Raw genomic sequence first — 24,481 nt, 5'->3', positions numbered from 1 at the left:
ACGTGCCGATACAGCACGTACATACGCAAATTCGATTGCATGATTTTCCTTGTGGAAGTAGTTTGAGTTTCTGTTTCCTTTTTTGTTCTTCTTTGTAACATGTCACTGTTGTACCAAGTATCTGACTGAGATCTTAAATACACTTAAATTCACTCACCAAGACTACTTGTGTGTTTGTAACAATGCATCTTGACACCAGTATGACATCTTTAATAGTTCTTGCCTTCAGCAGTTAATAAAAAAAGCAATTGCAGGAATTCATACGACTCACACAATACGAAACACCGAACTTGTAATAATCTTTGAACAATGCACTGGCAATCACATCTTTTTAAAGGAAGGTTTCATACCAGTCGGTCATGTGAGCAACCCTCTAGTCAGTCCATGAATGGGAAAAATGTTCAATTGCTAATCCAGTGGGGGAATTCGATCTTTGCCGCCCATTGCTTTGGTGAAAGCACCATGAGAACTCCTGAAACACAATCATATTTCTTTTCTCTGGCTTTAAAAATGATTTGCCGGGGTTCAGTTGTAGATATCACGCTCACTGAGGTGGAATAGTGAGGGCTACATCTCTGAGTTAACGGATTGTTTTCTCACCAGTTGTGGCTGCAATAACTAGCTGAGCAAGCAGAGGGCACACTGTCAACACTGGTAATCTGTACAGATGTCAGTGCTAAACGTTCCAACATGTTCAACACAAGACTGTCTCTGCTCTGACAGTTCAGACAAGAAAGATGGACGTACACGTGGAGCTAGATTTGTATCATTTTGCTTCCCATCATTGTTAAATCTGTGTGAGACTACTGTACATAATAAAGCTGAACTGAGCCTTTTGGTGGGGATAACATGAAGTCATGCTGACTTAGAAGCTGACAGCCCCTGCCTTGACCCTAAACACTTCTTCTATTTACTGCACCACACCTAAATCCCAAGAAGCATTGCATGTATCATTTCCTGAGCACCAGAGTACACGTCAAGAGAAGGTTATGTTGAGAACACAATACTTGGAAGCAAGACGGCCAAAAATATGGAATTTGGAAAACCAAGAAAGAAATTGTTGCAATGAAAAATGTCCAAAGAGGAAAAAATCAATTAAAGCATTGTTGTGTAAAGTGATAGAGAACAGAAAAACAAATGTTTACAGCACATGAAATATTAGTACACCGTGAATGTTGTTTGTTGAACATGTACTCTGTCGACTATTTCATGTACTATTAAATTGTAATGTGGTAATGCAGTATCTGAAGATGTAGAGTCAGTAGTGTTTGGATTTTTCATTGGCATCACTGAGCACATTTGGATCTGGATCATCATTCCCAGGAGTTTCAGCCTCTCTGCCTAGTTTGCATGCTATCGTGTGTTTGTGATGGGTGTGTTTGTTTGTGATGTGTGTTTGTGTGTCCTGTCGTCCTTCCAGGTCTCCATGGTTAAGAGGAGGTCGCGTGGCTCGGGTTCTACCTGACTGGCGACACCTGAAGCTGCTCAATATCCTCCTGGATCCATACTCTTCACTTATGTTTTACAATCTGCATTCAGTATGTCTGACATTATTGCATATCTGTGTATCCTGGGAGAGGGATCTATTATTTTACTATTATTATTTTTTTCTTATCTAAATCAAAGGCCTGACAGAGGGTGCCGTATGCTGTATAGAATGTAAAGCAATTTGAGGCAAACTGTGATTTGTGATTCTGGGCTATATAAATAAAAGTGACTTGATTTGAGCAGAAGTAACGGCAGTGAGACCAAATCCAACGACAATAAATCAAATTGTCTTATTGTCTCCTCTTACTATGATTTATCACACATACTGTACAGCAAGTGTAATAAAAACAAATGATCATGATGCTCACTAGTCATTCAGTTTAGACCAAGCTGCAACCTCCAATGAAGCCAATGCATAAGTGCCAAAAACTGCAGTTCCTCAAACAGCCACTTATGGCTGGCTACAGAATATGTCCAGTATAACTCACCTGTTTGAATTATATCAAGGCTTAAAGTTATGTATTAAGAGTGTGACTTTTGATTGACAGTTGGGTGCTTCAGCTCCACCCACACTATACATCTTTGGCATTTTTTCTTTTTAGATAGGTAACATCAAAGATTACTACGTCCATGTTTTGTACTGTCTATAGTTTAGACATATTCAATTAAAACCTATTGCTGTTAAATATTTCCTTAACACAAACAGTTTCATTTGCTTTGAATGTTTATTATTTATTCAGCATCAACAATGAATCTGATTTAGTTAAAGAAACAGTCACATCTGTATTTCTAGAAACAAATTTACATAGTGTTGCGTTTACAAAAAAGAGGGCGGAAGTATGAAAACATGCAAAATAAATACAAAGAATAGCTTCATTTCTTTTTCCAGTGCTCTTCCATGAATCATACCTCATGAAAACGATACAAAACAGTGTGGCACAGGCAATGCATTGGAGGGAAAAAAAAGTCAAGAAAAGGTCATTTCCTGGGGTAAGATAAAAAGCATAATAAATTAATATTTGTTGGCTGTCGCTGGGAATCCTCAGAACCTGCAGCAGTAACCGCAGCCTTTGTTCTTGCAGCAGTTGCAGCAGTAGCGGCACAAGGAGATGTGGCTCTGGCGCTTCTGTCTGAAATTTGGCTGTGCAAAAGACAAGAGACATGAGCGTGGTGTTCATCACCCAGCATTTCATCCTCTCCTTGTGCGGAGAGAGCACCAGGATACTCCGTGGGGAAAACACATCCACTTAAATTTTAATTTGCTCACAGTAATTGGCTTAATTCATTCAGTCAATTGAACATACCATCCATTCCTTTGACGTTTCTTGATGTGCCGCAACTGGAGTGTCATTGCTCCCTGCCTCCTCCAGCTCTTGCACCTGTTAATGAATTATGCACATTTAGGAGCCACATCTTAGCATCCTGACAAAACATTTATAGCTAATAAGCAAATGAAGTGAGTTTAAGTCGATATTCTTACCCCGGTGAATGGGACGGCAGAGCTCTCCAGAATGCAAATAAAGGCGAGCACGAGTGTCACTGCAACTGCAATGCTGAATGCCTTCATTTTAGCTTTTTTTTTTAAAAATGGTTTAGTTATTAAATCCTTTGCAGATTAGACCTGGTGGGTCTTTTTTCTCATGGGTGTCAGGCCACCAAAGAGCACCACAATATCTTCAATTTATTTTTTCAGCTCCAGTGATGGATGGTGATCGTCTAGGCAAGAGGATTTCTTCAGATCTTTTGGTGACCCTTGTCAACTCCTTCCTGCTGTCTGATGGTTGAGCATGCAGAGTGTTCTGGTATTTATACACACTTGAGCTCAGTGTTGCCTCATCACTCCGGGAGGCCCAACCCCTTCCTGGCAGCAGTTACCTAACTCCACTGGGGAAATTTTGACCTCCTCATTTCTCCTCTTTTTTTTTTTTTTAAATGCTGCAACACTGGTGGAAATTCTCTGATCTATTTTTGATTGTGGGCTCCACCGTCTGTTCAACAATATCAAATCAACTATGAACTTTTAAATTAAATTACTTTCCGCAGACAGGACACATAATTCCACACATGAACAAGCTGCTGCTGCTGCTGCTGACATCGTTTTTACAATATATGAGAAAGCAATATGTATCCTGTATTGAGGCAGCGCTCTATAGAGTCATCTAGAAATATGACTTTTGCTGGAACAAACTGGAAACTGGGGATTCCCACAGCAAAGGCCAAGACTGCTCGGGTCAATCTATTGCACGGATGAGTGAGCTGCACTTGCTTCGACCCAGGAAATCCTTCACTAAGGAGAGAGGGAGCCACTTTGGAATATCCATTGCTCAGTCTAAAGGATGTAATTACAACCTCTCAAATGGAATAATTAGCCCCTCATTTTCAACACATTCAGTTTTTGCATAATACACAGGAACCTGCAGTTGAACCAAATTACATCCCTTTGAGAGCAGCGGAATAGTAGCCAGGATTAAAAACCTCCCATTTCAGAGTCAAGGTGTTTCAATATGCATTAGATAAAAATGAATATAATGTAATGTGATTATGTTTATGTCTGGAAAGCGAAGAAGTGCATTGCCCCAAGTGTTAAATCTAGTCTATATCATTATATATTTTGTATCTTTTTATATATATTCCCTGTCATTTTCTATATTGTGCATGTTAGGTTCTTCATTATGTAGGAATGATGTATTAAAATCCAGACAAAGGACAGCTGCTTGTTTCATTAAAATATCATTACTAATTTCCTGCCACACAGCATGTTAGGTTCATAAATATATTAAACAGTGTGAAATTACAACCGTGTGAATGTAATGACAGTTACATAATGATAATAATCCAGATTGTTAACATGTGCATAGATTAAAAAAAAAAACCCAAAGAACTCTACTCAAGATTGTGAGGATTATTTTTCCTCTTATCAGTGAAGCGGCGATAAACACTTTAAGATTAATTAATCTGTCAGAGTAGGAAAACAATTCGAGAACAACATCAGGCTGCGAATAAATCCGAAAATCAATAATGGTGGAAATGAAATAACAGAAAAGGCAAAATAAAGGTACAAACTGATAAACGGTGGACTGAGCATGCTGATAAAATCATGGGCCATTTGAATTCTCATTATATCTTCAAAGTCTATCCAAATTGCCCGGGCTGACTCAATTAGTGAAACAACATGCCGCGGGACCCCTGCGTCAGTCTGTCTCGTTCACTGATAACCCAGCTGGCCTGCTTGCTTGCTTTGGGTGACCACAACATCAAAGTCAACAAATACAACTACGAATGGCTCCACATTTGTTGGGATTTATCCATACTTTTCAGGAGGGAGGGAGGGGGGGGGGCATCCCAATATTATTTTACTTTATGTTTTAAAAGAGGCCATTTCAGTTAGCACATCACGTCCACTCATGATGAGTCATTTCTTTTTAGCATGACTCAGCTCATGTGAAATCCATGACACAGGCTGACTGTTCGCTGTGAGCATATGAAAGAAGAAGATATAGACAAGTAGGAAACAAAAAGAGCTTATAGATCTTAGTTTTCCGAGCATGCTTTGGCTTGTTCACTGAGCATGCGTGTCTCCTACTATCCGCCGAGGCTATCAGTATAAGGAATCTTCTGGCCAAACAAAGCCAGGCACCAGCACGGCAGACAGGTTCACCTCTACAGGCGCCACTCTACCCTTTTCTCCCGGTTGAGGGCATTGCCCCCGTCTGTCGCTGTTTCATCATCGTCCTGTGTTCCTGTCCTCATCCGTTTCTCACTCACACCCCCCAAAACTTTCTGTCACTGCAACACACAAATCACAAATTCAACACGTCTTCTGTCAGCTTGTCCTGCTGCCAAACTTGCCACGCTTGCCACGCTCGCCACTCCTACTCAACACACAAAACACTGCCTGCCAACAGACTGTCATGCTGAGTGTTTACATCTTTCCACAAAACTAGGACATGTGCAGAACAGAACTGTTGGTACACCATAAACAATGTGTAAATAAACATGATAATGCTGAATGGTGATGACCTCTGATCATGTACTGCTCCTGACTGCCACAGGGCACAAGACAATGTCACGTTTCGGACTCAAGGGGCAGCATGGAGCTCAGGTTAATGGCTTTGAGACTGGTCACCGTGGGGAATTCCCCAGTTTATGAGGAATTAGAAGAATGTTACAATATTACTGGAATTTCCAAAATATTATTGAGTGACCCTTGGTGGCATTTCCCGTCTATCTCCCCTCGATTCATGTCAACATGTCTTTAAAAAAAGAAAAAGACACACAAAATTAAAAGAACATTACAAGGTGAAGTTCTAGTTTAAAGCTATGAATTAGTTGTCACTTAGAAAAGCTCTGAGGTTCCCCACATCATATGAAAACAGTGAATTTTAACACAATTTTTTTTCAAATGCCAAAGATTTGAAAAAAATAAATCAATTTTCAGATCTTTATACGATCTCAAAATATTCCAAACAAACACAGGAGGCTAATTGTGTTTTAGTTAAAGTTTTAACAGCACAATCTTGTTTCAGATTTTTAAAGGAAAACCAGCAAACAGTAGTCATCAATGTAAAAGCACACCTGGAGCTTATAGATCTATAGGTTTGAAGCTTTCCTTATTTTTTCAACACATAATTTCAATTTATAACTATCAACTCCATTTGATTTTAGCTGCTTCTCGTGTTTTACTGCCTGAAAAGTTGACTGAGAGCACTGAATGCATCTAGAGTTATTAATCAGAAACAGTGATAACAAATACAATGACATTTTCAATGTGTGTTACAATTTTCAGGCACTACCACTCATCCCCACTGTTTATTCTTGTTTGTGGGTCAGTTTGATCAGTGGCTGTGATATTGGATCCAAGGCCATGGATCATCTAGTACAGTGTTCCTCCATTTGATTTCAGCTGCTGTTATTAAACCTTTTTTTTTGGCCATTGTTCAGTATTGTACAGCGCGTCAGATATTTAATGTACAGAACAGGCAGAGAGTTAAATTAATGCATCGAACAACTAATCCTGTCATCTTACATTTCTAATAATGATCAGAGACAGTGATTCCTTCATGTTTATCCGCTGCAATATTAATAATCTCCACCGTTTCTTCTTATTTGGATGCAAATGTGATTCCCAACATATGCAAACAGAATTTTCCTGTCAGTCTGATCAAAATACTGTCGACTCCAAGATCATGGCTGCTCAGGAGAAGCAAAGAAAAAAAAAGAAAAAGAAAAAGAAAAACATGAGCTCATTCCGGCGTCTCCTGACAGCAGCAGAATGCATACCTTTGTGCTGATACTACTATTATGAGTGAGACAGCAGCCGTGTAGTAGCTGTGTAGTTATTAATGTAGGCTCAAGAAAGATGAGAGTCAGTGTGGTATACAAGGTATGAGGAGCATTGTATGTCAGATGGAATAAGACTCTTTCTGTCAGCCATATTTGACAAATAAAAACCTCAGAGAGAGAGAGAGAGAGGGGGAATGTGAGACAGGCTGAGGCAGTGGACAATGCATGCTCCTGACAGTGTGCTCCTGTAGCTCAAAAAGCACAAAGGTAAGACTAGCCTGCAGGACATGAAGCTGTGGCTTTCCAGCAGAATGCATTGGCCAGCATGAGTTCAATGGAAATCAGTCAAGCGTGAAGTTTGGTAGACATGCCTAAACACAAATTAAAAAAAAAAGGACCTTTCCAATTCACATAAAGGATTTTACAGCAGGTGGCTCTGTCCTACCCTCCAGGCACACAGGCACTGGCTCAGTACTGACCAGAAATAAACCACTGTTTTAAATCTATTAAGTATAATTTCATCAATAACAATTTATTGCTCAAAGCGGATACACTTCCCTCTTCCAATTAATGCAACAATTAATTTGAAGTTTATCTGAACCGAGAGGTAAAAGTGACTCTGCCCGGTGCGCGCTTCAAATTCCATTTGTTGGAGGAGAAATCTGCATGTCTGTACGACGTTATGTTAACCTTTCCGAACCGACTTCATTTCAACTCTGCTTTTCCTCAGAGAGCTTTTTACAGATTTGAGGTGAAAGAGGAAGACAGACAGACAGACAGACAGACAGACAGACAGACAGACAGAACGTATGTCCCAATCAGGGAGGTACGTAGGATCAGAGATCAGCCACTTCAAACAGAGACAGGGACACACAGACGCCTGCCTGACTAGCTGTGTGTGTGTTTGAATGGCAGCTGACAAGCCTGGAGACACTGGAGTGGGTGCCGGCAAGACAAAACCGAAGCAAATTTAACAGTGTCGGTCTAATGAATACTGATAGATAATGAGTCTTTAAGTTATAAGTAGTTAGTTACTGTTTGGATGTGTGACGCATCCCAGTGTGCACTTAAAAGATTATCCAAATCATTCATGGCTGTGCGAATGATGCTTAAATGGCTTGACCTGCAGTGTCAAACTCAATCTCAGCGAGGGCTTAGATACGCCTTTTATCCACTATTGATCTTTCTCACCCAAGGTGCCCTCTGGTAAAATTAAAACTAGTAAGTAGCTGGAACACGCAGCGCACTGATCAATCGATCGTATGAACTAAAGAGTACATAGAGGGTGCATTCTTTCTCCAGGGTTTGCACAATCCTCCAGATTTGTTGCTTTAAGAGCAGAGGATGTCTGAAAATGTTCTGCATCGAGCATGCATGTCCAGCAATATTTGCTTTGTACAATGTGTAACTCAAAACAGTCTTAGACCTTTGATTTATGGCCATTTCTATTTATCATATTGCCCTAGGGCCAACTACTGTAAAGGTGAAAACGGCATATGCTCTCCTCGGATCCTTCAGAGTAGATGTGTGAATCTAAATTTAAAGTATGGCAGCTGATCTCAAATACGCCACACCAATAGGATTTTTTTTTTTTTGTGGGATTGTAGGTTTCAAAAGCCCTAAAAACCTTCTTCTTCTTTTTCTTTCAATCAGTCATGAGCAGAACATTTTTTGCCAAAAGGTACAAGTTTTGACAGATTGCTGGATTTGAGCTTTCGTCTGTTCTTCCCACCGGTTTGAATAGACGGGGCTCCATTTGGGGGGGGAAACAGGTGGTGTAACGTACCTCTGTGCACCAATCAGGATTTCTTATTTGAACTTTAACTTTCACTGTTACAAATGTAGTCATAAATATTTATGGTTACAGCAAAATGCCTGATTTTAAAAACATGTTTTAGGGGCTTTAATATACTTAAGATTCGATGAAATGTGCAGCAGAGTTTAAAAAAAAGTTGAGTCAAAACATTAAATGAAGTCCATGACCCAACTCAAATATTTATGTATTTAAGAACAGAAATGAACTGATACCCAACTTACCAAGAGTTAAGTATGGATTTTTGTAAATGTGCGAGATCTGCAGAAGGTCAATGAGCCACAACAAAAGTCCATAAAGGTTATGAACTAGTGAAAGTTTTATTTTTTTTCACCATTTTATTTAGAAAAGATGTCATACAATCTAACCTGAGAACAGTGAGGCTGCTACAGAGAGAAAAGGAGTCTCTTTTTTTTTCTTCCTTTTGCCATTTCAAAAAAGAAACGTGAGGGGAAAAAAAAAATTAGCCATGAGTGACCTTTCATTTGTGAACATCCATCTTCCAAAGCATTATTCATGTCTTCACATTCACATTTTCTGCTCTCCTCTCACTGAGGTGTAAAAAAAAAAAAAAAAAAAAAAATCTAATGCAAAACATCTATCATTCAACTCTGGCTTGGAGCCTCGTTTGATAGATCAGACACTTGCACTATCAGGTTTGAATCTAGCAGTAGTAGCAGAACAGCACTTCCAAAGCACAAGCTGTTAACTTGCACAGTCTGAGATATTAAAATATGATAGTCTGCCTGATTTTGCCAGGGGTCTGAGTGTTGGTTTTGCTTTGCTGGATCCTGAGCTGTTGACACAGGGAGAAGCAATCGTGCTCTAATAAGTGGCTGCGAAGCTTGATATCTCTCTTCCACTTTCACTCACATCGCCCAAAGCGGGACAAAAAAAAAAAAAAACACATCATGTATATTCATTCACAAAATAATCTACAATGTTAATATTGGCTTTTGCTGTTGGTACAACCAATTTCAGTTTACTTATTGTTCGCCTGAGTGGGTGGAGAAATATGAGAGATCATTTCCAAGTTTCCCCACTTTGCGACTGCTCTGTCTTTTAATGGAGAACGAGTTTTCTGAATTCCTGTGTACTCCTTCCATAGTGAGCAGAGAGTCTTTGAGTACCGCTCTCCGGGGTGTCTTCCCCTCTGTGTGCATTGAGCTCCAACTGTGTTGCAATACCAAAATAGAGCAAACAGCTTGATAGGAAACGTGGGGATTATTCTTTCACGTAGTGAGACGCCGGTAAATCACACTTGAACAAAAGATGAAAACCCACACTACCTATCCAAGAGTTGGAATTTGTGCCACTCTCCTCTCCACTTCACAATCGAGGAGGCTGAGTTTGAGTAAATCCACACTTGAACATTCCAATTTGTAATTAAATAACATTTAACCAGTTGGTTCTTCACAGGTGATTTTGTCGAGTTATTTTTCTGGTTAAGCAAACGCCCAACGATTCAAGTATACCACTTTTTTTTTTTTTTCCTAATCAAGCTCCAAGATTGCACACATCATGACAAAAAGGGCCAGCATAAAGTTAATGAGTTATTGATTGTTTACTCCCAGAGATAATCTGCTCTAACATTCTGTAACGTCTGTACTAAAACATGATAAGTCATATTTACATAAATCAGCCCCAGAAGCACAGGCCAGCACCGCTCCCACCTCGTTTGTCTTTGGGTCTTAGGTAAGAAACTGTGTGCGTCAAATTATTTCCGTCTGTAGAATCGCAAGTGTTTTTGCAACACTTTGATGTTTTCTCATTTGAAATTCGCTCGGCTTCTCTGGGGGGTGCATGAGCTTCAATGTAACTGGTCTCCGTCAAGGCTTCTGTCAGCGAGCGGACTAATAAATTAAAGCAGCTAAAAACAACATGAATACAGAAGTCAGAGACACAAACAGAATAAAAGCATTAACTAAGTCAAAATTAATAATAATTTGTGGGAAAATACACTGATGGGGGAACAAAAGTAAATGACAAACATCATAGTCCATGAGTGAGGCTACATAAATACAAAACAAAGGGAGGAGTTCAGAAGAGCTTCTCTTTCATAGCGAGTGCCAGTAAAGCACTCTGGTGGTGGTGGTGAGTGGTGAGTGGGCATCTTTTCCTTGCAGCACATTTCTACTGAGCTGAAACAGATGGTTATCTCAATAGGATTGGAACAGTCAAGTGCAGCCACAATTGGCCAGTGAAGGGATCGCGACCTGGGAACCCAGGAGAGGATGCATTCACTTTAAAAAAAAAAGTGATTCTTCACAAGTCCTTTATTATTTCATCTCCTCGCCGCCTTTTCCACCCTGTTCGGTTGTGTGTCTGATTTCTGGTGCATCCTCTCCCTCCCTGTTCTTTTTTTTATTTATTTTTTTTTGTCTCTGCTTCACTGCGGTGGCGTCTCTCCAACCATCTCGATGCCGTGCTGCTGGAGTTGCGCTCGGAGCAAAGCGTTCTCGTTCTTCAGCTCTTCGATCTTAACGAGAAAGAGAGAGAGAGAAAAAAAAAAACTCATTATCAACATCTTCATCCCTGCGACAACTTGATATAGTTCCAAGTTTGCAGACTAAACTTTGTGCTGGCTGTGTGTAATGTAGACATAGGGCTATTCAATCCTTGGGATTAAAGCGTAGTATGCGCAGCCCTTTTTAAAAAGACACCCCTGTCCACAACCAACTGGATTATCAAATCTTGAGGTATGTCATCTCTGCTACATTTCCCCTGGGTGAATCCCAAATTCCCTGCTTCCCCACTGTGGGACTGAGGAAAGGATATTGCGCTTTGAGCATCAGAATATATTGCTGAGTGCCTTGCAGGGCTGGGACTCAATGGGGAGTTGTGGCAGCGTCAGTGCTGCAAGATTTTACAATACTTTGAGTACATTAGCATGCAGTTAGCTCACACACACAACCCCTGTGTATATTATTCCCACAGTGTTGCAAAAGCCCTGATTTTAGGTAACATTTCTTCATTTATATGAGTGCAAACTCTGATCCTCTCTGTGATGATCAGCTGTATGGGCACAGGTCTCAGGGGGGCGGGTTTGTTTTGGAGGAACGAAGATGCATGTGGAGCTGGGAGGATTTCATGCTTCTGAGGCTCAAGTGAAAGGATGTTGTGATGCACGCCAAAGCACACTAATCTATTCAACGCCGTCGCAATCTTCATAGACGCATATGCAGCCCACGATGGCCTCCTCATTATACGTGACTTTATTTATGCTACACCCGACCACCTCAAAGGAAGATTTTGACATTATCATTCATAGACCTTCTTTGCCCATTATTTCCCCCCCCGGAAACTTCAATTGATGCCAATATTTGTGGGCTCGCGGCAACAACTGATATTCATACCTGCTGCCTGCACAATTCATTGTCCACTTGTATCCTCTCCACTTCTTTCAAACTCTCCTGCAGTCGCTGGTTGCTTTGCCTGAGCTCTCGGATGTAGTCACAGGCTTTGGACAGGATGCCTCCTTTGCTCTGGAAGGACAGAGATGCCGTCACAGAGTTGAATGGCGACTGTCAGTAAAAAAAAAATAAAAGTTAGCGGCAGAGCAGAGACAAGTGCTTACTGCTCCAGTCTTGGTGCTGTCCATGCTGCAGTCAGGGATGATCTTGGAAAGCGTGACTATCCAGTTGTTGATCTTGTCTCTTCGCCGCCTCTCGACTGATTGGAATGTCGAAATAAAAAGCAAAAACAGAGATGTATAAAATATTCAGAAATACAAAAAGCTGCTTCCTGATTTATTTGAGATCAGACGTAATTATAGTTTAAAAAATTCATTGATTTTCTAGATCTCTTCATTTCAGTGGTTGCACTTCAGGCACCAAATACTGCCAGACTTTGACAGCTCAACAGCAACCTCTAGTGGTCAGCCGATAAACAGAGTTGTGTTTATTTCTTAAATAGAATATTATGACAGGGCTTTTGTGAGTTTATTTCAACAAAAATGCTCCATTCAGGCACCACACTGCATTGTGTCGCACCGCCTGATCAAATCAAAAGCCACAATCATAGCTAATTACCAACCTTCATTATGTTGCGCTCTTCTCCTTTCATCTCTTGGTGTCCGCGGTCCATCCATTTTCCTGCAGACAGACAGGAAATAAAAGACTTTTCATCCACCAGAATATCTCCCATCTCTGACTACCCTACAATCAGACACAAATCCAAACCAACCCACTCCCTCCCTCCCTTCCCTAAACTCACCCAGCCCTGTGCCTATTAAAAACTATTCTTCACCCTTATCTTCAAATTCGAGCCTTTTGTAATCACGTCCCTCACCACTACCGGTGTGCTATTTAAAAAAAGGGACTGTCTGAAAGTTGTGTTGTGCCTTTGGTGGAAATAATAAAAGCAGTACAGCCATATGGGTCACATATGCAGTCCTGACACCCTCAGTGGCCTGAAGCCGGCCTGCTCGGCTGGAAAACTGAGACCCGTCCAACCTTCTTATTCTTGTTGGCTGTCCTCTTCCCAGGTGTGGCCTGAAGGGAGCTCTCTGCTTTATTATGCTGTGAAATTACAACACTGTAGAAAACCAGATGCTGTCTATTGGAGTCTGGGCGTACGGCTAATGACACAACTGTCTCTTGTCTCTGTGTCTTCCCTGAGGTATTCTGTTAATTAAGTCCCTGAGACGTGACAGGGAGACTTATCCAACCACCCACCATGACATGAACAGGCCAACAACACACTCATATATAATTATATACGTGGCCTCCTGAATATTTCAACCAAGTTAATGTCTCAGTAATGGAACAGACAATTAATACTTTCACGCACACCCCCATTTCAAATAAATCATCAACCATGCAAAAGGACAGAAACAGTGCAGGGGAAAAAAAATAAAGATTGGCAAAAGAAAATCTTAATTTTGAATAATTTCTTACTGGTTGAGTTTCTGCTTACTCACTACATGAAGTTAATAATGTCGTGTAAGGTCATTCCTGTTCCTTGGCTGTCCCTCTCCGACATATCTTTATTCTACAGCAGTGAATTTGTGACCCATCAACACAACTCGACTGCTGATATCTCTGTTTGAGATAGTCAGCCAAGCCAAACTGCAGTCTCTCTTGTATCTCAACGTATCTTAATGGGATTTCAGCTGTATAATGGATTCAGCCCAACAGTGCAGAGTGTATTAAAAAAAAAATGTGGATGACTGTATGAATAACTAAATGTACAGGCCTGGAGGAATGTCTTTTTTTTTTTTCCACCCCCTCTTTCACAACTTAGAGGCACACCTCATCTAAGTGCTCCTGAGAGTTATTGTTGCCAGGGAAATCCAGAAAATTATCAGTACACAATCCCAGGGCTGAAGAGCTTTATTCATATAATTAGAAGCGTAGATGTACAAGAGAACTACGTTTGTATAATCTTATATTGATCCTCAAAAGAGAAATTGTGACTCTTTCGGCCCTCCCCCTATCATTGGCCTGCACAATGAGTCGGTGAAGTGAACATTGAGATACAAGTGACTGCAGCTTGGGCTTGACATCCTCTCAGTGGATGACGAGCTTTAGTGACCGCTTCTGTGAAAATAATTAAGTGGAGAAGATACGATGAAAGTGACAACACGGTTTTCAGTAGCTTCGTTTATCCTAAATATTCATTCCAGGATATAAAAACCTCAAAAGCTGTCCAATTAGTTTGGAAGCCTAACTTGTTCAAAACTAGGCTAAAAAGGGAACAAAACTCAAACAACTACGACAGAGGACACTTTGAAATGATACTAAAATAAAAGTGTGGAGCGAGCCATTTGTTTCCAGATGGAGAACAATGACCTAATTTCTCTAGTCCTAATGGAGAAATACAGTCGCCACAAGCACGACTAACAACAATGGATCAGGGTCAGCGCTGAAGAAACGCTACATCTGTGTCTCGCACATCAAGAGCGGAGAGGGGGAAATCACCGGGGACTTATGAGAGGGGAGGGGCGGGGAGAGAGGAGGAGGGCAGGGGTTCGTGTGCTTCTTCTCGCTTCTTGTGATCTCATTCGATTAGTTCATTTGCTGTGGAGAAAAAAAAAGGAGTGTGGGAGAAATGTGGAAGCTGTCCTCACCAGTTTAAACCGTCATGCTGCAGCAGCTCGTTTTCATCTCTGCGAACGGCAGATAGGGTGGCAAGTTTTCATTCATTTTACTCACATGTCAACGATTAATGTCACTGATCATTAGTTAAAAAAAAATAAATAAATAAAAAAAAGGCTTCTGTCATAAATCAGAAATGAATTCATATGAGGGGAAATAAATAGAAACAGACATATTGCATATTGGCATTCTGAGAGATGCGAAAAAAACAATTCACTTTCAACCCATGGCAATGTAGACGCACGCTGCAACAAAGCTTTGTCTTTGCTCTTGACTGGAACGCAGTCCGCTGTGCGCTGCATCAAAAAGCGGCAGAACTGCAGCCAAATCTAGGGCGACTCGAGAACTCTCCGTAATGCTGCCCACAATAAAAGGAGCTTAAATCTCTGAGAAAGTTCTTGGAAAAAAAAAAGAAAATCACAGCAGCAGTCGACATCCTTGTTGTCGATTCATATTCCATGCATACGCCCAGACTGACTGAATGATAATTGAAAGGCAGAGACGGTTAAAAGTGCTGCGCTTGTCTTCTGTTTGTGTGTTTTTTTTTAATAACCATCCTAATGAGGAAAACGGGAGCGTATGTGCTACTCAGAGCAATCAATTAGCGCGCGTGTGTGCGCGCGTGTTAATATGTTGTACCCTGTCAGTTTCACAAGTTAAAAGGTTAAGTTGCTAATTGCTAATTCAATCTGATAATGGGTCATGTGTTCGTTTTGAGTGGCCCAAAGAGCAAATGGCTCTGCTTTAGCCTTTTCCCCCCCAAACGAGGAAGGAGCCTAGTTACGAGACTTCAAAGCAAACCGCATCCCAGAGCACTCTGGCTCATGTGTTTTTGACACTCAAGTGAACCCTGAATCTCAAATAAAGCCGGCTGAAATTCTCCTCCGTGGTAGGCCAGAGCCAGGCTGATATCACGCAATTAAGATGACATCTTAGTTTTGTTCAGGTGAGCCTGCTGATTATCTTAATAACAGCAATCACCAGCGTGTGGTTAACAGTTGGAGAGAGTCTGAGTCTGGATCCCTTTTTTTTTTTGATGCGTGATTATAATGATGCATGTTGTGAATTTTAGAGATAAGTAACGAGTTTTTGCAGGAATAACAGGGCTGCCAGAAAGGGCTAAAATAAAGATCCCTGATATTAAAAAACAAAACAAAAAACAACAACCCTTACAGCAAACTCTGGAAAGATATGAGGAGGGCTTCATGGGCAGACACACAACAACAGCTAGTCACACTTTGTGTTGCATAAACTGAGCCTCGTGGTAGTTAAAATAGACTTGGAAGATGTTCAATCGATCAACCTAGATCGATCTCAAACAACTAGGTGGGCCATATAAACTGTTTTTTCTCTCTCTCTCTGCATACACCTCTGCTAAACGCCACATCCCTGCACCATTTCCCAGCAATATAACCCCCTTCCACTTCCCCCCCATCCACCTCCCTGCATTAGCATTTAGATTCAGGTGAATTCGGCTTGCTTTGTTCACTCAGTATGTGTTGATGTTCATTTAAATGTTGTGTATCTCTCCGGCTTTGCCAGGTGGGGTCTCTTGAACTGAAAGCAGACCGTGTCAAGCTGGTGCAGGTTTAGTCTAAGGGGAGCGCAGGTTTTGAATGGGTTCAATACGGAAACATGTCCTGACTGAGATTTATCTAAATTAATTAATAGCTGTGAATTGCTCCGAGCACAAAACAGCAACCTGCCCCACTTTTGTTAAACTCCAACCAAACATCACCTTCAAACTTTGAACAATTTGAACTTAACTTGTCTGCTAAAATCCCTAAATGGCCTATTCTGAGTGGCCTTTACATGGAGGATAACAATAGTGTTTTACAAGAGCTGACCAGTGGTTAGTTTGTTTTCAGAAATAGCTGTGTCTCAGACTGCAATATCAATGTTGTCTCCTTTTACCCCCCCCGAACGGCAGCAGCTGACAGAGCTGATACTCACGCAGGGTAGGGTTGTGTGCGTGGGGCGATGGTTCGTTGTGTGCCTGTCTGAATGACATCAGGGGGAGTCATCATCACGTAAAACTGACCTGTGGAAGGCATACGAGTCATCGGTTAGCAATGAGGCAAAAGATAGAACAGCAGCAGGGCATGAAAGGACGGAGTCTCTAATGAAATATCTCAACAAATGTGTGTGTATTCGCTGCAAAAACTCATCAAACTCTAAATCCTCACGGGTACGCACAAAACAATGTTTACACTGCTGGAAAGCAGTCTCATCTACAATCGACACGTAGACAGAAAAACTGCCAAGATTCCCTTCTCACAGCTCAACAGAGACACAACAAAACTAAAATTGAGAGAAATATGCATGTACTCGACTGCAAAGCATGCAGAAACTGGGCCTTTCAGCACTGTTACAAGACCTGTGAGAGAAAAACAACTCATCTTGTCCCTTCGGGTCACCAACAAAATTTACTGCCATTTTTCAATAAATCAGCACAAAAATCAAAAGGTCCCTTCAGACAAAACCATCCCGTGTAACACGGAAATAGCAGGACGCACAACTCCTTGATACAGCCGTAAAGCATGAAAGGGGCTCATTAGTTTCAGATCTCCAAACAGCCTGTAGTTCATCCCCTAACCCAGGGGTGGCCAACCCACGGCTCGGGATAAGAATGCGGCTATCCAACTTAAAAACAAAAAAAACAAACTTTGTTTGTGTTAAAATTGTGTGTGTGCCTTCTCTCTCCTTTTAATTATTGTTATGCTTGTGTGTATTTGGCAATTAGTGCCACAAACATGCCACGGAACCAATTAACCTTCACTGTACACTCCTGTCCGCGTGCACAAGTTTTCCGACAAGCTGCGTGGGAAAAATGGCTAAATGCAAAGCTAAGCACAGTTATGAAGACGAGTACGAGACATTTCTTGTGGACTGGGAGGAAGCTTACTTTTTTTGTTGAACGAAAAGGCAAGCCGTCGTTCGCACATTTCAAAGCTTCAAGTCTTCGGCGACATTTCAGCACGCTCCAGTCAAACATCGACAAGGAATTCCCCAAAGGTACTGAACTTCGTAAGCACAAATTAAAACACGCTAAAAAGTAAAAAAAAAAACAGACCCAGATGTTCCAACAATATGCCAAGCATGCTGAGACGGTGACTTTTGCATCCTACAAAGTGGCGTGGAACATTACCCGTGGCGTAAAAAAAAAAAAAAAAAAAAAAAAAAAAAAAAACATAAAGGAAATTTTATTAAACTGACATGATTGAAATATCAGTGAGTGAGCGTGATGTGAATCTGGCTGAGGAAAAGTCTGGCCTGTAGTCTTGGGATGAGTTTAAGCCCATTTTTGTCAATCTCCTGTTTCATAGTGAGGGGTGTGTGACATTTGTGACATGGTAAATATATGAGGGAGAGAGAGGGTGTGTGTGTGTGTGTGTGTGTGTGTGGCTCTTTGCAATACCACAGTAAAAATTTTGGCTCTTAGTCCCTGGCTGGTTGGCCACCCCTGCCCTAACCTATGATGAGGAACAGCAGATTGTTGGCAGACTCATTTGTGCAAGCTGAACTGCTCCTCCTAAAAAAAACAAAAAAAAGGGTATTTTTTTGGCAGAAAAATACTGTTGAACCCAAATGTGATGATGCTTACACATGGACAACACATATATTTCACAGAAAGGTCAAGCACTCCCCATCCCTGGATCTTCTCTTGCCAGAATAAAAAAGGTACTATGTTGCCAGAGCCCAGTGCACTATCCTCCACTATTCCTCACCTCATAGGAGACGACAGCTTGTAAAGCACTTTCTACCTACACCCTACAGTGCACTCTTGTGCCAGTATGTCATGCCTGCTTAAACTGCCCCAGGCTCGCAGAAGATGAAGACAGCGGCCCACTTCCCCCTGCGAGGTCCTGGCTTCGCCTGTTTTCCCGCAGCTAAGAAAAAACCCCGTGGTCTTCCGTGGCATTAGTGGGCAGCCACTCAAACCAACCACAGCTGGGGTTTTGTTTTGTAGTTTTAGAGTGTATCATACTAGTTATAACTGAGGTGTGTCAATTGACACTGCTCACTGGACTTAAGGGAACTTCTCTGGGTGTGTGTCATGTGATACAACACACAATGCTCGACGAGAGCGAGAGAGAGAGAGAGAAACAGACAGGGTGTGTATTAGCCTGACAAATTATGTTTAAATAGTAGACTATAATAAAAATAAAAACTCTCTAAAAGGAGAGCTAATAAATAAACCTCAAGGACGCCTCCCTCCTTGAAGGAACTCAATGACCTTGCATGACCCGCGATCGTGTCGGTGTATTGTTTCTCTTCGGTACGTGACTGAAATGTTTAGCTGGGAAAAAGATGTTCTGGATTTATGAGCCAGGTTCATCTTGCTAAAATTTAAAAGACACAAGCGTAATAACTAACCGGCAGGGCAGATGGCATCTTACTACAAAATGCTTTAGTGCCACGTGCCGCTACCTTGGATGAGATTTGTGCCGCGTTACTGCCAAACATGTGAGAAAACATCGTGTATTAGCTGTTTTATGTAGAGCTGCAATGAGTCGATACATTTTCTGTCGATCGCATTAAACGTTTCTTGTTTCAGAGCAACATCTGCCAAACAGTCTCTGCTTTCAGCTTCTCAAATGATTTGCAGTAGTTTTTTTTTTTGTCATAATGACAGTGATTTGAATCTCTGGCTTCGGGACTGTTGGACAAAATCAAAGATATTAAAATCGGCTGCTCTAACAAACTGTGAATTTTGAACATTTTATAAACTACAGAATTTATCACAAACATAATCGGCTGATTGATTGAAAATAATCATATAGACATATAAATTCATGGCCACAAGAACTTCTCTTTAAAAAAAAGGAAGAACTAAAGTGTAACATCGGATCAGGACAGAACTGGGTCTTACGATGCAGGTACAGGTTTCGTTTTCGTGCCCGTGCAGAGCCTGCAACCTGGGCCAACAGTGCGGCAGAAAGCAAAGACGCCAGCAGGAATCTGGGTGATGAATTGCAGGTTCCTTCCGTAACCACTTGTCCAGACAATACACTCGCTCTCTAAAACCATCAGAGAACGCTGATAATTCACTCCTCAAACTCAGAGTGCCAGAACAAGCCGATGCTGGTAAAAGTGCCACAGGGCTACGCTCTGCTCACCAGGTCAAACGAGCCCAAACCATCATTGATTCACAGGCATATAGGGTCCGCCGTCCTTCTCTGGATCTCCAACATGTAACCACAAGGACAGTTAGTACGGCTCGACGACAACATATGGTGGAAAAGAGGAAGGGAAGCTGAGTGGGTGGACATGTGACACGCAGCAAACAGTAAATATGATCAGCGTGACTAAGTTCGTTTTGGTCTCGTCTCATTTACTGTTGGAGGAACCATGGCAACAAAGTTTCTGACATATTACTGAGCAAAATATGCTGCTGGACTTGTGTGACAGAAAATCTTTCATTCTTCAAAAGTGAGCAAAAACTTCAGAGTTACAAAGTACTGTTAGAGCAAGAGCAAAATTCAATGTTCACCTGTATCACAAATCATATTTCAATTACAGGATCCAGCGGAAAGGAAAGCATGATTTATAAACTGCCAATCTTTGTATGGCCCTACTTTCTTTAACATCAGCCAAAGCTGCAGGGAATCACGGTTCATTTACAACAACCCAAAAAAAGGGGATGTTATTCTCTCATTATCGTGCTTGAGTTTGTCACTCAAAATAACCGCTAATAATGAGCCACGCAGCACTGTGGTAAGCTTCAACCCAAATTAAGCGTGAGAACTGACTCACCCCCTGCCTGTGAGAGCGTGGGGTCCGTGGCGGCCTGCACAGACACGGTCCCGTCGCTCACCGCGGTTGCGGGAAAGTAAGCGAAACGCGTCTCCCCTCCCACCGCCTCGCCTGCCGGGCTTCCTCCATTACTGAAAGGGTTTTGGATCACAGCCTGTGACAGATAAGAGACACAGAGCAGAGCTTGAACAAGTAGCAACGGAGCAGTCACAGCAGGTAAACGCACACCTCGGTTTCTGTCAGACTCGTTTGACAGCTGGGATAAAGGGCGGAAAAGAGAAGCAGCAGTGATCTTTTTTAGCAAAGATAACAGCAGGGTCACTAAAGCCATTGCTATCCTCCGAATGGAAACAAAATTGGTCTGATCCTGCTGAGAAAATTGCATGTTTTTCGACCAAAACCATGGCTATAAACATGAACATTGTACCTTTATTCTAAAACAAACCTACGACTGCATTTTTAATCTTTGTGAGGCGCTCTGTTTTCTTGTAGACGTCATGCTCAAGCACATGATTCGCTGTTTATGCTGCTTTGCTGGTTTGACAAGCTCGGAGGAATTACCTAAAAACTTGCAGCTTTAATCACAATATGTCAGCCAGTACAATGGTACCTTCTCCTTCACAGACTTTTAATAATGTCTGGACAACATTAGAGAGACAAGACTTGTTAGAAATATGTTGAAATAATAAAAGCTGAAATATCACCAGCATTATCCTTTAAGACTGTGGCATTACTTTCAGACTGAAGCATGCAGCCAGTCTTCAAAAGCAGTCTGTATTATCAGCGATTCAGAAAAAAGAAAAAGGGAGATGTTGTACCTGAGCCACGGCCTGAGGAGCCCCAGTGAAGGCGGCTGTGGAGACGACGCTCACTGCTCCTCCCCCATCATCTCTTCCCTCAAGGTGCTGGTCCGTCACCTGAACGACGCGATACGTCACCTGCAACGAGAGAGAACAAAAAGAATTAAATATTTCTTTGATTAGATTTACAAGAATACCGCGCCGAGCTCAAAACCTTACCCGATTTGTAGATTTGTTTATCATATCTATTGATTCCCTTCAGCCGCCCCTTGAATCTGATGCTATAATCCTAATCTCAGCAGTGCGTTGATCTCACTTCAGGGACGCTCTGAAGCACGAGCATATTGTGTGGGACGTAATATGCTTACGCTTCAGAATGTGCTTGATTCAATTTGAAAACAAGTCAAGAAAAATGAGCCTGTTTGTTCCAAGAATCAGTATTTGTATTCCTCCATCATGTGACTCGCCTCCTGACTGACATGTGACAGCAGCCCCGTGCCAATCCCAGGCCAGGCCGGAATCACATGATCGCGCACACTAGCCCCTGTTTACGCCAAATGAGCCACATGGATCACTGAGTTAATTCCATCCAATGTAAATCATCCAAATAGGGGCAAAACAACTCGAACGCCACACTACTTCGTTTTTTTTTGTTTTTTTTTCAATTTATTTACTTGCTTCACTGTCACACTGTCCATCACTGAACGTCACCGGAGTGAAAAACCACATTAGTGGACAGCGAGAGGAAACACTCTTGACACAGGTCACCGGTCAATCATGGGACTAAAAAAGAAAACCACACATTCATACCTTCAGGCAATTTAGAGCCTGCTATCCTCCTGACTTGTCTTTTGAAAAAGGAGGATGGAGCCAAAGCTTTCAGAAAAAAAAAAAAAACACAACAAAAAACAAACAAACACATGATAACACAAAGACACCGAACCTTAAACAGGCACCTCACTTTAAAAAGGTAACAGCGCTTCCACCAAAACACTAAAATGAAATGTTGTTTTATAGTAATCATGTGCTCTGTGCATGCGACCAAATCCTTTTTATCAAAAAGCTCTGTCAAACGCTGCTTGGATATTTACTTAACCTGACATCTCAGATAAGTTTGGGGTTGTTTTTATTTTCTGTTTGAGTGCTGAACAAATGCAATCGTACCCTAAGACTCCTGGTTTATGGTCTTTCTGAAACAAAAAAACAAAAACACAACATCTTTAGTTGCGTACAGTTCCTTACCTGACCACCTTCAGTGCGAAACTGATACTGGATGTTATGGTCACCGAATGCTGAAGCCTGCTGAACGCTGGCTATCGTAACAGCTGTCTGCTCGTCTCCTGTTCCGTCTTAAAAAGAGAGGGGACGGAAAAGTACAGTTGTGAGCATGTAAACATAAAGAAAAACAAATAAAATCAGCTACCAAAACTGTGATGCGAGTTCAGCTGAAGAAAACAACATGTTACTATGTGCTACAACACATACAATACTTTATAATAATACATTTTATTTCATAGGCACCTTTCTGTCACCCAAGGACACCGTACAATAAATGAGAGTAGACAGCAAATAACAGAAACAAACAAAAAGAACAATAATAATAATAAAAAAGAATACAACATTAAAAACAGGTTTAAAATAGGACAATGCAATTGAATCAGATGGAAAAAGGCTATTTTTAAACAGGTGGGTTTTAAGTGCAGACTTGTTCAACTAAAAAAAAAAAAAACAAGGCAAGGCTCCACATGTTGTCAGTGACAGTTGGGTAAAAAAAATAAGTGTTTACCTTCAGATGTTTGGACAACTTCTTCTTCTTGTTTTTCTTGGCTGCAAAGAACATGAACAAATAAGTTTTGCTTTTTTTTAAAAACCGACTAACGACGAACCGTCCTGGATGTTTTTCTTTATCCAGGGCGGTTCGTCGTTAGTCGGTCGCGTAATAATAATAATAACAATAATGATAACTTAAACAGTTAAATCACAAAGAACATGAACAAATAAGTTTTGCTTTAAAAAAAAAAACGACTAACGACGAACCGTCCTGGGTGTTTTTTTAAATCCAGGACGGTTCGTCGTTAGTCGGTCGCGTAATAATAATAACAATAATAATAATAACTTAAACAGTTTAATCACATCGCCGCTGTCCTCAGGTTACCCACAATGACTGACAACACAGTTTGTTTGTGTTTAAATAGCTTAGCCGAAGCTAACTCAGCTAACTGTCGTTAATTATTTTAGTTAGTCAAGTCTTCCAGGATACAACCAGCCCCGGTTTGCAAACTCGTCCACTTCTCCTCCTCTTTGCACTAAATTCGTTTCGCCAACTCCTTTCCTTCTTTCCTTCTTTCTTTTTTAGGTCAGGCCTCGGTTAGCGTCGTTAAACTTTAGCTCTCCGAAATAGCATGTTATTGCTAGCGTGTGTGTTGTTAGCCATTTTGACCCCGGCTCTCGGTTTTTACCTTGCGTTGTCCAGACTCTGTTCGAGCATATCCATCAGTGTTAGGGATAGAAAAAAAAAAAAAGTGATATTCGGCGTGTCACAGACGGAGATGGAAGTTGCTGATCACGGGAACAAACACTCGGGTCATGTGAGAGAGACAGCCCAGGACACGTGAGGTACGGCTCGGTGTCGGAGTTAAAATGGAGGCCGCTGCTGCAGCTGGGTTGATCCGAGGTGACTCCTCTGCTTCTTCTTCTTCTCGATCAGCTGTGTGTGTGTGTGTGAGGAGCAGGAGGAGGATTGTGCAGCTTAAAAAAACTGGAGACTTGCATCTGAACGACACACGTTCAAAAGCGTCAGTCTGTCTGTGAAACATTATGAATGTCGAGTGCAAATTAAAACTTGCACAATATTATCAGCAACATGATCAAGATCATCATGCAGTCATCTGCTAGTGACAAAAGAGGAACATAAATGATACAAAAATATAATTAAGGGGTAAAAAATGGGATTGTTATACACTTTTATGAACATTATTATTACTTATCTACTATACTAAACTAACGTTTTAATATTACAGTCTTTTTTCTGATTATTTTACCATTCGTTTATTCATTTAATGCTCTCTCTCCCTTCATTATTTATCACACATTACTCTGAAATGTTATTGTGTTTTAAAGTTTTTTTTTAAGCATTCAGATCATTTACCAAGGTAAAAGTAGTATATAAACTGTCTGTTTATATACTATTTTATGCACAAATGTCACTTCATCTTGTCACCTTGCACTTTAAGGGGAACTGG

The 24,481-nt window shown here is 41.2% G+C and overlaps 2 protein-coding genes across 3 annotated transcripts; both read right to left on the bottom strand.

Annotated features, from left to right (window-relative positions):
- Nucleotides 1-2,194: 2,194 nt before the first annotated feature.
- hamp (hepcidin antimicrobial peptide) lies at nt 2,195-3,279 on the bottom strand. Its single transcript, XM_010747885.3, has 3 exons — nt 2,969-3,279; nt 2,793-2,867; nt 2,195-2,629 (listed from the first exon to the last, which is right to left on the bottom strand). The coding sequence occupies exons 1-3, from the start codon at nt 3,053-3,055 to the stop codon at nt 2,531-2,533; spliced, it is 261 nt and encodes an 86-aa protein (XP_010746187.1). The 5' UTR covers nt 3,056-3,279; the 3' UTR covers nt 2,195-2,530.
- A 5,606-nt stretch (nt 3,280-8,885) lies between these two features.
- usf2l (upstream transcription factor 2, c-fos interacting-like) lies at nt 8,886-23,961 on the bottom strand. Of its 2 annotated transcripts, XM_010747886.3 has the most exons (11): nt 23,699-23,961; nt 23,026-23,066; nt 22,482-22,588; nt 21,258-21,377; nt 20,440-20,593; nt 16,636-16,723; nt 14,655-14,693; nt 12,620-12,678; nt 12,162-12,256; nt 11,941-12,069; nt 8,886-11,063 (listed from the first exon to the last, which is right to left on the bottom strand). In XM_010747886.3, exons 1-11 carry the CDS (start codon nt 23,731-23,733, stop codon nt 10,974-10,976), a joined length of 957 nt encoding a protein of 318 aa, XP_010746188.2. In that variant the 5' UTR covers nt 23,734-23,961; the 3' UTR covers nt 8,886-10,973. The 2 variants fall into 2 exon arrangements, with proteins under 2 accessions (XP_010746188.2, XP_010746189.2); XM_010747887.3 differs by lacking the exon at nt 14,655-14,693 and having other exon boundaries at nt 23,699-23,959.
- Nucleotides 23,962-24,481: the final 520 nt, after the last annotated feature.

Source organism: Larimichthys crocea, chromosome XIII (assembly GCF_000972845.2).
Source record: "Larimichthys crocea isolate SSNF chromosome XIII, L_crocea_2.0, whole genome shotgun sequence".
In the NCBI taxonomy this organism is placed as follows: domain Eukaryota; kingdom Metazoa; phylum Chordata; class Actinopteri; family Sciaenidae; genus Larimichthys; species Larimichthys crocea.
Note: the sequence above shows the minus strand (reverse complement) of the source record. Positions and strands in the feature narration are given on the sequence as shown.

Coding starts and splice junctions, on each gene's coding strand:
- usf2l (XM_010747886.3), bottom strand. CDS start 23,733: ATGGATATGCTCGAACAGAGTCTGGACAACGCAAG. Junction 22,589..23,025: donor AGTTGTCCAAACATCTGAAG/GTAAACACTTAT, acceptor TCTCTTTTTAAG/ACGGAACAGGAGACGAGCAG. Junction 12,257..12,619: donor AAGAGCGCAACATAATGAAG/GTTGGTAATTAG, acceptor CATTCCAATCAG/TCGAGAGGCGGCGAAGAGAC.
- hamp (XM_010747885.3), bottom strand. CDS start 3,055: ATGAAGGCATTCAGCATTGCAGTTGCAGTGACACTCGTGCTCGCCTTT. Junction 2,868..2,968: donor CTGCCGTCCCATTCACCGGG/GTAAGAATATCG, acceptor ATTCATTAACAG/GTGCAAGAGCTGGAGGAGGC. Junction 2,630..2,792: donor AAACGTCAAAGGAATGGATG/GTATGTTCAATT, acceptor TCTTTTGCACAG/CCAAATTTCAGACAGAAGCG.